At 41.0% G+C, this 13,647-nt stretch overlaps 1 protein-coding gene across 6 annotated transcripts in view; it reads left to right on the top strand.

The window, feature by feature from the left end:
- The first annotated feature begins 3,699 nt into the window (after positions 1-3,699).
- Positions 3,700-13,647, top strand: part of FBXW4 (F-box and WD repeat domain containing 4) — an 85,425-nt gene continuing 75,477 nt past the window's right edge. For 3 of the 6 annotated variants that reach the window (XR_012510152.1, XR_012510153.1, XM_074373734.1), the window contains exon 1: positions 3,731-4,580. Coding sequence is in view for 4 of the 6 variants with exons in the window: in XM_074373734.1 (XP_074229835.1) it covers positions 3,775-4,580 (806 nt within the window). In the remaining 2 variants the exon portion in view is untranslated. Of the gene's footprint in view, positions 4,581-13,647 lie in introns of all 6 variants that reach the window. The other 3 variants (XM_045507486.2, XM_045507487.2, XM_074373735.1) reach the window with 3 other exon arrangements.

Consider the following 13,647-nt stretch of genomic DNA (forward strand, 5'->3'; position numbering starts at 1 on the left):
TTTGCAAGATATTAATTCCTACAAATCCTTTTAAAGTTTTGCACAAAGACTTGAAAAGCATAAGAAGCTATAGGTTCTACATGGTTAACCCTTAAAAAGTAATCGAAACAAGGACAGGAGCTACTTTAGTTGCTTAGAAGCAGCTTTTATTTAGATATCAGAACTGCTTGATGGTCAGAGGTAAAGTATATTGTTAGGTGTGTCAACATTAAGTTGTAAGGGATCCTAGAGGACCCTGAATTCAATGCCTTATTCCTATTCCATTTTCTGCTGTGTATGGCAAAGGTACAGTTCAGAGTACAAGCTTTGGGGTTAGACTGTCTGGATTTGATACCTGTTCTGTCATTTAGGAACCATGTGACCACAGGCCTCAGTTCTATCTTCTGCAAAAACTGGGTTAATAGTATCTTTTCTCATGTGGTTGTTGATAGGAATAAGTGAGACAATACATGGAAAGCTCTATGATAGTGCCTGATGTACATTAAGTGCTCAATAAATATAAGCTATTAATATTATAGACAAATACGGTGAGCACCTGAAATTGAAAATTGTCATGTACAAAATAATCTCTTTCTTTCTCATTCATCTTGGAATAATTCCCCTGTTAAAACTGCCTACTTTTAAAGTTAAAGGTTGGGACCCTGAGGGCTTAACTAAGGGGTATGTGGGCACCGGAGTACTGGATGTGGGAACGAGCTCCTGTCTGAGATTGTCATCTATGTTTATAAGAATGGACAGATCACACAACTTTAGCCTTTTTATAATCCTAAACATACATATAATCCTACAATTCTATAATAACAGTAATCACTACTATGCATGTCACTTACATGGACATACACAAAGTACTTAAAAAACCTCTTATCTTCGTTTAAAGTAAATTAATATTAGTATTTCTAAATACCCAATATAAAATTCACGTTGAGTCTCACATATCGTACAGTATAGGGAATATAGCCAATATTTTACAGATTTAAACGGAGTATAATCTATAAAAACATTGAACCACTTTGTTGTACACCTAAAACTAACATTATAAGTCAACTATATTTCAATTAAAAAAACAAGAAAGGAAATTCATATTGAGCCTTAAGTTTTAATGTATTATGAATTCCATATTTTTGGCATTCTAAGTTAAAAGTAGTGCAATGTTTTCAGTTTACTTATTATTATGCAAATTAAAAAATTTAAAATAAAAAGCCTTACGAAAACAAGGTAAATTTCACACTCCCTGTATTATTTCATTATGATTGGTTCCTGGATTTGAACTTCAAGGGCGTTGATGACTTTTCTGAAAGATGTTCTTAAGTCTACTGTATTCTTTCCATCTTCTTTTTTTTCCTGGCTATTAATATATTTATTTTCTCTGGTAATAAAATACTCCTCAGATTCTAGATGGAGATATGCACTTACTTTTGTTACAAACCATCTTTTCAGATCCATCTGATTTTTTAAAATAGCTTGTCTCAGAAAAGACTTTTAAAAATGCTCTTTGTAATATAGTTTTTTTCAAGTTTGGTTTAAACCCCAAATTATATTTTTAAAATTTTATTTTAGGGGGAGGGTTGATGAAAAATTCTAGCTGCTTCTCTGAGCTAAGACTAAACTGTAGGTTTTTTGTTTTTGTTTTGTTTTGTTTTTAATGCTCAGGAATTTAGGGATACACATCACCACCAAATAACAGAATATATGCCAGTTTTCCATTTTCACTTTGCCTTTCTGCATAGTGAGTATTTTGGCTCTTTTTGGAAATCATTAAACCATAAATTCTAGCTTAAGCGGTTCACTTGATCTCTAGTTTGGGTGTGAAAGAGGGTGATTTAATGTTTTAAAATGATGGTTTAATTTCTCCAACAATGAAGGCAACATGGGGTAAAGAGCAAAAGTTACATTTATGTGATTGTGGATTTTAACACTGACTTAATTTATGCTGGGTTAATTAAATAATTTTCTGTGCCTTCAAGTCCTCCACTAAAAACTAGGTGCAATGTGGATGAACTACTCAGGTTTACTCTGTGCGAAGGAATGGTTAAATAAACAGCAAGAAATTACAAACATGTTTAACAAATATGAACACAAAATATAGGAACCATATGCCATGTTCATCTCTGTCTTCCTTCCATAGTGGCTTACAGTATACAACTGTAGCAAAATCAATAAATGTTGAGTTGATGATGATTACCTCAGTTTGCAGTGTTCCTACCTCAATAGTCTTCTAACATTATGAATTAGTAAATTTCTTGATAATTATCTGAGTTATTCTAAATTCTTGTACTGAAATATATCAAATATGACTATTAATAAGTAAACCACTGGCTGGAGTTTGGAAATCTTTTCCTACAGAAAGCCTTTGTTGTACTTTTTTGGAGGGGTGGGTAAGGGTATTTTTTGTAACAGGATTTGACCTGTAACTATTATTGAGAATTTTCTTAGAGGAGTTCAAAGCATTTTACAGGGATCATCTCATTTATCCCTCGAAAGTAAGGCAGAGGCATTATCTCCACTACAGACTGAGAACACTAAAAGGCCAAGATAGGTGGGGGTTTTTTTGTTGTTGTTTTGCTAAGATCAAAAAGCAATTCTAGGCCAAAGCCAGATTCCAGTCTGACCTTGTTACATGATGCTTCTGCAGTGACATAATGCAATGTAGTTCATTTCCTAGATGTCTCCTTGGCTATGCTAGGTGTTTCCTTGGCTATGCTAGGTGTTGAATAATTTTCAGAGTTGCCTTCTCATTCATTCTTGCTCCTGAAAATGGGTCTTCAGATGTAATTACAAAATAAAGCCCTCAAATCCTTCCTATTAGAATTTGGGGTACAGGATACACAGAGATAGGCATCTTCCTACCCCATCTCCAAATCTTACTGCCTCCCCCAGTGCTGTCCAATAGAAAAATAATGTGGGCTACAAATGCAAGTCACATGTATAGTTTTAACTTTTCCAGTAGTCACAGTAAAATATATTTGGGCCAATGTATCAAAAATCTTATCACTTCAACATGTAATAGTATAAAATTATTAATGAGAGTTTACATTCTTTTTCTTGTGTAAGTCTTCAAAATCTGGTGGGTTTTTCACACTTAGAGCACTTCGATTCGGACTAGTCACATTTCAAATGCCCCACAGCCACGTGTGACTAGAGGGGGCTGTGTAGGACAGCATGTCTAGACTTAGATTTTTCTTAGCTCTCCCTTCAAATTTGTGTCCTTCTGAATAGAGTGGGTGGGGAAGGGCTCCTGGATGACTTCGGAGAATCCACTTGCACTTGAGTGGTGACTAATAGCTTTGCCATTTACTGAAACATGACTGGGGAGTTATGGACTCAGGGTCTAGATGACTGCAACCTTCCAAAATGTCTAAAATACCACCTCATTGCCAGGACTGGTTTATACTCTGAGAACTCGGGCTAAGCAACCTGTCAATATCTAGGGGTGCAGTTGTGAGGCCCTGGTACGTGGCCTGTGGAAAGGAGGCATCAGCTGAGGTACAGGCGGGCTCCCGGAGAGGGAAGGCAACCCAAGTGCGTGCTTCTTGAGGGCAGGGACTCGAACTAGCGGCTTCTTGAAGGCGGAAGCTCCTTTTGCGGCCTCGGACAGCTGCTCACACGCTAGGCGAATGCGTACATGTGCTCCCACCACACGCTCTGGTCGGCCCAGGGCATGGGAGGTGGGCCACTCCCCGGCCCGGGCCCGCACCCCGAGGCCGCTCCACGGCTGCGGGTGTGAGGGGCGGGCCCAGGCTTCGGCCCGCGCCGCCCCATGTGACCCGGTCCGACATGGTGTCGCCTCCTCCCGGGGCGGCGGCGGCGGCGGCGGCGGCTCGGGCTTGGCTCCGCGTCGGGCCGGCCCCGCGGCCGCTCATGGGCAGCCAGGGCGGCTTGGGGCCTCCCGGGAACGGCGGGCCCGGGGAGGGCGAGAGTCGGGAGGAGAGGAAACTGCAGGAGGGGAGGGTCGCGAGGGGGAAGCGAAGGAAGGGGAAGGGGAAAGGAAAAGCGGGAGCAGGGCAAGGCGGAAGAGGAAGCGGGGCGGAAGGGAAGCCGGAGCCGCTAAAGGCGAAGGAGGCAGCGGGGCTGGGGGCCGAGGCAGGAGCGAGAGCAGGCCCTGGAGAAGCAGGAGAGGGAGGCGGAAGCGTGGAGGAAGGGGAGAGAAGGATCGTCAGGGGCGATAAGGGGAGCGCAGGGGCGGGGAAGGAGGCCAAAGGAAGAGATGATGGGAAGAAGGAGGATTGGAGGGTCAGAACTGGGCGGCGGGAAGAGGCCAGGCCGGCGAGAGCACAGGGACGAGGGGGTCAGGCTTGGGGCCGCCTCGCCGGGACTGGGGCGGCCATGGCGGCTGCGGCTGAGGAAGAAGAGGAGGAGGCGGCGGCCCGGGAGCCGGCCGGCCGTCCCGCTGCGGGGCCCGCACTCTGGCGCCTGCCGGAGGAGTTGCTGCTGCTCATCTGTTCCTACCTGGACATGCAGGCCCTCGGCCGCCTGGCTCAGGTGTGCCGCTGGCTGCGGCGCTTCACCAGCTGCGACCTGCTCTGGCGCCGGATAGCCCGGGCCTCTCTCAACTCCGGCTTCACGCGGCTCGGCACCGACCTGTAAGCGCCCGCTCGTCCGCCCGCTCCCCGCTCCGGGCCGGCCCGCGTCCCGGGAAAGGGCGGGGCGCCGCGGCCTGGTCGGCCTGGGGCCGTGTCGCACCCCGAATTCCGAGGCCCGGACCCGGCCTCCGTCGACCCCTCCCCGAGCACCCTTCTGCTCTCGGTGGCCCCCAATCCAAGGAAGTCTCCTACTAGCATCCCTCAGTCCGCACCCTCCCTGTGGGCGGCTCCCCACAATTAGCCATCTTATGCACTCTCTTCAGCTTTTAGATGTGCCTTTTCGCAGACGTTGACCTATTGGGTTCCTCAGCCCCAGAGGAGCCCGTCTGGTCTGTGCCTTTAGAGGCCTCCTCCTGTCCAGGTGTAGGACACATGTCCACTCTGGCCTATCAGAACGCTTTTGTGGACTTTCATCCTGTTACCCTCTTCTAAAGGTTGTTAGGTTTTAGGGCTCGGATAAAATGGAATATGGAGAAAAGGGCTCAGACCCCCAAAAGAAGGCGCTTGGTCCAAGTGTCAACCATAGTTGATGACTTGATACAGGCGGAATGACACAAAAAAGGGTGCCTGCTTAATGGCACGGGGTTGGATGAGATCTAGACTGTATACAAAACATGGTATTGCAGTTTGGCCTGTTCTTGGTAGGATCTGAGACCTGTTAAGTGAAAAATTTTCCTGAACCACCTAAGCTGTTAAATAGCAAGGGGAAAAAAATGTATAAAGTTGGGGGAGTAGAAGCTTTCAGTAGAAGCTTGCACCCAATTCCACTGGTTTGGTTTAGGGGAAAAAAAAGGTAGTTCTAATACAGTATAACAACATTAAAGAAAGTTGGTTTAAACATAAAAAGCTGTAATACCGTCACCTCTAGACAACTATTCAGATGTTCAGTTGTAAAAATTACTTTTCATTTGAACATAAAAAGCTGTAATACCGTCACCTCTAGACAACTATTCAGATGTTCAGTTGTAAAAATTACTTTTCATTTGCACACATTTTCCCACACTTAGTTGCTATCTAACTGATCCTAATAGAACAGGTACATAACAAATGTTTGTGGGCTGTGCCATGATGAGATAAAAAACATTCCTCTAATATTGGACTTTCATGTTGTATCCAGATTTTAGCTATGATGGAGAACAAGGAGATGAATAATTTAATGCATTTTTTGGGTAGCAATTTTATTGAGATATGTCACATACTGTATAATACATGTCTTTTTTAATTAATTCCTTAGAGTAAATTCTCAAGATTGGCACTATTGGGTCAAACATTGTGTTTTGTGAAAAGTTGTTATACCAAGTTACAGTGACACCAGTCACGAATGATTAAACCAATTTCATGTGAGAATTTTAAAAATCTTTACTATTTTAGTGAATATATAATAGTATCTCAAAATTTTGTTTTTTTGCATTTCTTTTACCACTGTGCAGGATAAATACTTTCCCGTGTGTTTGTTTCACCTCTGAGATTGTCTGTTCCTAGTCTTTGCCTATTTATTATCGGGATCTTCATGTTTTATAAAGGATTCCAGTCCTTGTGGATCATAGATGTTAGGCTCTAGTCTGTCATTTTTGATGCAAATATTTTTCCCAGTTCGCTTTCTTTTTACTTTACTGTTTTTAATCTATAGAAGACTTACACTTAAGTATGTCAAAATCTGTCAGTTTTTGTGATTTTTTTCACCCCAAAGCTGAGAAATTATGATTCCTCCACCGAGCTGCTAAATTTTCTTTTTGATATTCTGCTGATTTTCCTATAATTTGATTTTTTAAAATAGTTAACGCTTACATCAGTATTACTTTTGTTTAGGTACGAGAGGTGAATTCAACTTTCTTTTTTTCTAAACAACTACCTAGTTATCACTACACCTTTTGTTAAATAATTCTTGTCTTTCCTTTTAGAAAGACAAAAATTTGTGTTTTAGAAAGCTTGTTTTGCCAATATTAAGTTTATATATGTATATATATATAGTCACGTACATACATATATATGTATGTATATGTATTAGATCTCTGTCTGAACTCTCCATTTTGTTCCACTGATATATTTTTCCACTTCCATTCTAATTTAAATATTATTACCTTTTGATAGAGGCTAATATCTCTTGGGGTTAGATTACCCTTGTTGAATTTTTATGGGTGTGTGTCAGGTCTCCACTCTCACTCAGCCTACCAACAGCCCCCCACAAAAAAATCTGCCTTTTCAAAAGTTTTTGTGCTTTTCACTATGAAGTTCCTATATATCTGTTGTTACTCTTATTCCTAAGTATTCCTAAATATGCTGCACATTTTGTTTTTATTGTGAATACAGTCTCTTTTTCAGTATGTTTTCCAGTTGAGTGCTATTAATAATGTCCAGGATTACTTCAATTCTTTGAAACTTTGAACCTGATCATTTTACTTAACTTTTATTAATTCTAGTATGATTTTGTTGTCAATGATAATGTTTCTTTGGGATATTGGGTGCATGCAAGTCTTGTTACCTTCTTTTCTTATGAGAAGAACTCTTTCAAAGAACCTATCAGCTGACCTATAAGAGCAGTTGGCTAAAATGCCTGGAACCCAAGCCAGCCAAGGCAAAATTTGGCTTTCTATCTCTCCTCATAGAGATTAAATGAGCAAATGAAAGAATTTATGTTTATTTTTTTTTCTTTTTCAAATGCTCTGAAAGAGAAATAATGGGAATGAGTGTGGCTTCTGTAAGCAGTAATAACAACAAAATGAAAATGAGTTTATAGTATAAAGTGCTTTGAGACTGCCAAGTGATACAGCTTTATTATTTATTAGCCATGAGTGGTTTGATTTCTTGCCTGCCTCCTAGTATGTGGTATCTCCGACCTTCTAGGGAAGTTGTTTTATCACAGCATCAAGGATAAAGCATAGGGTCACTGCTTGTGTTTTCTGAGTTGAGGGGGAAAGTTATGTGTGCTACAGCAGGTGGAGAGAATGTTTACCAGTGTGGTCTGTTTCTGGACAGCTGCAGAGCTGTGATAAGCCACGAAGAGTGGTGGTTGTCATCCCTGGAGGGAGATGGCATGAACCCCAGTCCTCTTAGGGCGTCAGGGAGCCTGAGCCCAAAGTTCAGTGAGAGAATGGCTGCTTGGATAGTGGCAGGGCTGTAGTTCATGTTTTGGGCTGATTAACTGCACACTGGATAGTACGATACTTTCTTATAAGCACAACACAAAACCTCATTTTTTCAGAAGCCACACAACCTCACTGTACCAGAGTTTTGTCATCAATAAAGAATGGTGAAAACATATAAGGTAGAATAAGGCTTAAATGTAGTGATGTGTAAGTGATGGCACAGTGTTCAGCACATAGTAGGCATTCAATACATTGTTATAAAATGGAACTTCTTAATTGCTTGGCTTCTCCTCTAGTCATTATATATAGCTATAGTGGAGATGGTTTGACTTGGAAATGCTGCCTAAAGACATAAGTGGGGGAAAACACACACATACTGCTTAGTTTCTCTCACCTGTCCTGAATGTTTTTGGAAACATGACAGCAGAACCTGTGGACATTAGGGTCTGCACTCCCTGCCAAAGAGCCTCTTGAATTCTCAGAAACACAAACTGCTAAGGTTTACTGACCTTCCGGCCCAGGGCAAGCCCCATTCAGTTTGGCTGTTCCTAACTGATCATAGCTTTGTTGAGTAAGATGAACTGCTTTGGTTCCTTGTGATTTGTTAATGGTCTTATACTTGTGCTTGAAGGCATTTTGGCCACTTTAAAACCACAAACAAATAATTTGCTTCCCTTTAGGCCTCTTGCCCAAACAGTGAACACTGGTAGGTATCCTAAGCTTTTTTTTTTTCCCCCAGTGGACACAAAGACAGTGTGAGTCAGTCATCTGGTTTAAAATCAGTTTTATTTGAAAGTTTTATGAAGCCTGGGGGAATAGAAATATCTTTAATATAAAAATCAGGGAAGTGTTCCCTATAGCAATCTTCTAAGTTTTCCCTAAAGAGTAGGCAAAACTAAGCTAGTTCAGTCTTCAAGAACAAAACAGTGAAATTTAACTCTGTCAGTTTATAATGTAGGTTAAGTGCAAGAGGTTAGACAGACAGTATGACAGGTGGAAGAGCAGAGGTGCTAGCTGCAAATTTTGATACTGAAAATTAACAGGAGGAAAGAATGGAAAGAAAAAAGTATATCCATGTATGTAAATCTATTTTTTTAAAAATTTGCCAGTCTTAAGTTAAAGAAAGCTTGCTTGATCCTCTTCCTCCCAAATTAAGTCCTGTATGCTTTCAAACTTGAATTTTATTTTAAGTATCCTTTGAGCAATACTGGGTGCTCTCTTGCATTTGCCTGTGATAGATTTGCCTAGAATTAACAATAGGTGTTTAGGGAGTAATGCTCTGAGGTGTTTGCCCTGGCATGTACATTCATTCCTCAGCCAGGGTCTTATAGGCTTGGAGCTCTTTGAGGCTAGGGGACTGGGGTATCTATTTCAGTGATGATTAACGTCCAGAGTGGTGAGATGGACACAGATAAGCAGAGTGTGTTTGTTTGTTTTAAAATGATTGTGCCTAAGAGCATTTTTTGGCCCAGAAAGCATAAAGTTTCCTTTCCTAACTCTGAACAGAAAAGGCATTGCTGACTGGTTACATTTAAGGCCTAAACAGTGATTTTTAGAAAATAATTAGCAACTTAAAGTAGCTTTGGCTGCTTGATTTCTCCTTCACCTTTCTGCCTTACCTAGGGAGAAGAGTCACTTACTTGTTCTCTGGTTCATTGAAAGGTTTCACGTATGGATGTACTTATTATCTTCAACTGTTTTGGAAAGGCCTTATTTTTAGTGGTTTTGTGAGTTAATAAAAGTGAGTTCAGTTTACATGCTTAAACTAAATAAAACAATACACCTGTGGAAGCAGGAAATGGTCTAGTACAGTCAGTACCTCCTAATGCAAACTGGAGAAATGGAAGAGGCCTTTTCCTCCAAGACTATGAGACTATAGAAGCTGCTTATATCCTTCCCAGTCTTGTAAACCTTGAATAGCAGAGGATGAATTTCCTAGCTTTCAAGGCAGAATCCTGGAGAAACCCAAAGTCCTCACAGTTTACAAGATGAACAATTCACATTGGAATGAAATGTCTGAAAATATTTCAGTACTCCCAGTTTTCTTTCAATTTTCTGTGTCTGGCCCTTTACCTTAGGCAAAGATTGTGCTTTAGCTGCTTGAAATCAAACTGGCAGTGAGGTTACTGAGGAAGCATATACATTAAAAAATATATATATTTTTGGATGTTTGACACAGAAGAGAATTACCTTTGTGTGACAGCTTAACCTGAACTCTGGGTTGACTGTGGCATTTATTGATTTCTGGTTCTGACTCATAACCATGGGACAGGGAGAATTTTAGGTAGACTTTTCTTGAGGCCAGTCTTCTATAAATTTTGAAAATTTAAAATCAGATTAACTGTTTGAAAAAATGAGGGGAAACTTGAGTTACGGATTTCCAGTGAAAATTGACATGCTTCTCACTTTGATCCACAGAAACATTTTTGCTAAGCTCCAGAATTTATCTCAGGTATGTCAACTATCAGATGAGGTTGAGAATCCAGAGATTTGGTTTATTCTTGAGGAAAGTCCTTCCTGTTTAGCAGTCTTGCTCAAATTTGATTGGGATCCAGATGGAATTCCAGGTGTAATCACTAGAAGCAAGATGGTTGTGCTAATTAAGACTATGTTTATGAATCTATGTAAAGGGTTGAACTATATCTAAAACTGAATATGAAACTATTTGGAGAAAGAATTTATCTCTTATTAGAAGTTTTGGTTGCCTTGTCAGTTCTTCATTACATCCAAATTGTCCACGTTGCCCTCCCTGGAAGTCTGGGCCACTCAATGGGCCCCTGTGCCTGCCCCTCTTTAGCCTGCAATTAATTGCCAGTACATTCTTTCTTCTTCTCCTTCTTTTTTGGTATTTGACATGAGCTCAAATTGCTGAGAAAGGTGACAACTGTGAAATGAAGACAGGGCTTGGAGACACCTTAAAAAATACATGTGAAGGCCACTAAATGACAAGAGCAGACTGCCAGGCTCTTTCAAAACATCACCACGTCTGTTGACTTTCCATTCCTTGTTAGCAGCACAAAATTGGAGGTCAAAGAATCATAGGAGTTAGAGATGGAAAAGACATTTGGGGTCAGCCAGTTCATGCCTCCGCCTTCTCCTGCCCCTGATTCCAAATCATTCCTTACTTTATATTTTCTCCCCCAGCTCTTGTACAGTTTTCACGGTCTTCACTCAACGCTGGCTGTCACCTTTGGGGAATGATGCTAGAGGCTCTGTCCAGTTTCTCCTCAGCAAAAGAGATATTGCCTGTGCCCCCGATTGACATTCGTGAACTTCTTTGTTGGTGGTCTCAGCTGAGAGGCTGAAGGCTAACTGGAAGTCTCTTGGCTGCCTGGCGCGGTGGGGCTTTTCTAGACAAAACTGAAGCACGTTTAGTGGATGATGATGTTGGGAAAGGGGGAAAGGACTAGGGTGCAGTGCAGCCATTGCTGAATTTGCTCCTAGATTTTTGTCTAGGAAGGCTGTTGACCTGATTTGTGTGTGTGTGTGTGTGTGTGTGTGTGAGAGAGAGAGAGAGAGAGAGAGAGGAATGTGATATTGGGGAGGTGGACAGAGATAAGGAAATTACACTAAATAGGAGTTTGATAAGAATCCTAACTTGGAAATTGGTGGGTTAAACAAACAAATAAAAAAATACTAGTCCCGTGAAGTTGTAGATGACTGTTTTTAAGAAGTGCATGTTAGGAAGGAAATAGAGTGGTGGCTTACAGTATGGAAGTTTCAGCTTAGAGTCAAGTTGAGGACAGATAGGCTGGATGTAACTATTTCGGACTAGGGAGCATTTGCTTTTGGGGTCTCTCCTTGTTTTAAGAAAGTAGAAAAAGAGCTGTCTTATATTCATTGGCTGCATGATTTGGCAGGGGGAATGGTCATTTTTAGATGCAGCTTTGGAAGGTTACCCTCAGCTCCCTCTCTTGTTCCAGCAGCTGTTGGGAGCAGTCCGAAGGGGGTATTATATTTCTTCTGGTAACTCTGCCAAGAATGAGAGGAAATCCACAATCTGTGGGCTTTTTTAGGGGGATGGGGATGGGGTGGCAGGTGATGGGACAGGGAAATTAAATTGTTTTATAGTAAATATGTTGAGATACTTTTCCTGGAAAGCTGTTCCACTGAAAGGAATGATATTTCCCCTGCTCACTAACTCTGTAGTGGGTTCTTTCTCCATAGAGAAATGGAAGTAGTCTTTTTCCAGTGCTTCTTTTTGTTTCTTCCTTGTAGATCCAGCTTTGACCTCCCATGTTGCTTTGAATTTCCTTTAGAAAGTCCTTATTGAGAAGGTGAGTCAAGATTCAGATACAGGTGGTGTGTGTGCTTAAGAAGGACCTCCCTCCAGAAGTGAGTTACTAAGCGGGAACCTCTCATCCCTTATCTTGGCTGCAGTTTGACTTTATCATAATGGCCTAGAAACTGGAGATGTGCAAACTTTCTGGGTGGCATCTGGTTCATGTTCTCTCCATCTCTTCATCCAGGCTGGAAGGGCACCAGGGATTTTGAAGCCTGGCCACTTGGGCTGAGAACCTGTTTTGGGGATTAATATGGAACACAGTTGCAAGATTAAAAATAATAAAAAACAACCCTGAGAAACAGAGCAGTGTAATTATTCCTCACATTTCAGATGGGGAGCCCAGGGGAAAGTCATTTTGAAGATATGAGAACAAGTCCACTTCTGAGTCTGCTAGTGTCTAATTTATGACTCACTTAGAAGATGACCTGTTCACAAAAAATAGTGGCATGTTTCTTGCTGTTGTTTATTCTCAGAAAGTGCCAGATCAGCCTTTCCAAAAGTTGTATTGTGAGGTTCTTGAAAAACTGATTCTGTGATTAAATGAGTATGGGAAATGCTGTGCCCCACATCCCTTCTCCTGGGGATTCACAATGCCCATCCATAAATTAAAAGAAGTCCTGTGCTAGACGGACCTGTTTAATTTTGTTTCAGCCAGCATTGTCCAAAATGTTTTGACCATAGAGTTCTTTCTTCTCTTGCTTAATATCTCTTAACATCTTGCAGAACACACGTACTTGTCAAGTGTCTTGCAAATACAAAACGTGACCAATAGCAAGAGGAAATGAATGTGAACATGGCCCTAAATCCTAAACTCACATAAAGAATCAGGCTTATACCCAGTGCTTCTGAAACTGCTTTGGACAGCTTTGACATGTGGGTGCCACATTAAGATACTTTATCTGCTCAGATTCCTTCCTTCAAGACTCTAGCATAAAAATTTGGAGGCCTTGGTTGAATTCCTGAAGATGTGATGTATTATACATTTTTAGGAAGGGCCTTTGGAGCTTGAAGGTAGTGTGTCCAGGCTCCTGAAAACTGTAGGTACTGTTGAAAGTGTGACTCACCAAAGGGAGAACTGTTCTTTTGAGAATTTTCTTACGCAGTTCCTAAGCAATATCTATCAAAATATCTGTTATGCTAGTACCAAGGTTCTTGCCTTTTGTGTCTAAGATACACTTTTGTGTGATGTTGGAGTGTTCGATAGTACATTAAAGGATTAAAAGATGAATGTCTTTTTTTAAAAAAAAGCAAGTTTCAGAAAGTTGAAAAACCTGTCCATTTACTTGTTCGCTGTTCAGTGTGTTACTGTTTGAGTAGAACTCTTTACTGCCCTGACCTTGTTCTCTTATATCCTTTGAGGTAAAATTCATATGTTCCTTTGAACATGCAATCTTCCTCTTATTTGCAGAAAATTGTGTCATGAGCCATACTGTGGCTCAGTGGTTTGTCTGATGTATATCTTCATAAAAATGTGAATCTTTAGTTGAACGAAAATAAATTCTATAAATTGTTTAAAAATTTATGGCACACTTATTCAGGTTCCTGATACACCACTGCTCTGTAGCATGCTGATTGAGACCCACTTTTAGAAGTACTGAGACATTTAAAACTCGATCCTATGGAATTTATGACTGTATTGGACAAACAAGACATACAGCTGTGAAAAGTTAACAATGCCTAGGTTTATGGTAGGATG

This window comes from Camelus bactrianus, chromosome 11 (genome assembly GCF_048773025.1).
Source record: "Camelus bactrianus isolate YW-2024 breed Bactrian camel chromosome 11, ASM4877302v1, whole genome shotgun sequence".
NCBI lineage: Eukaryota > Metazoa > Chordata > Mammalia > Artiodactyla > Camelidae > Camelus > Camelus bactrianus.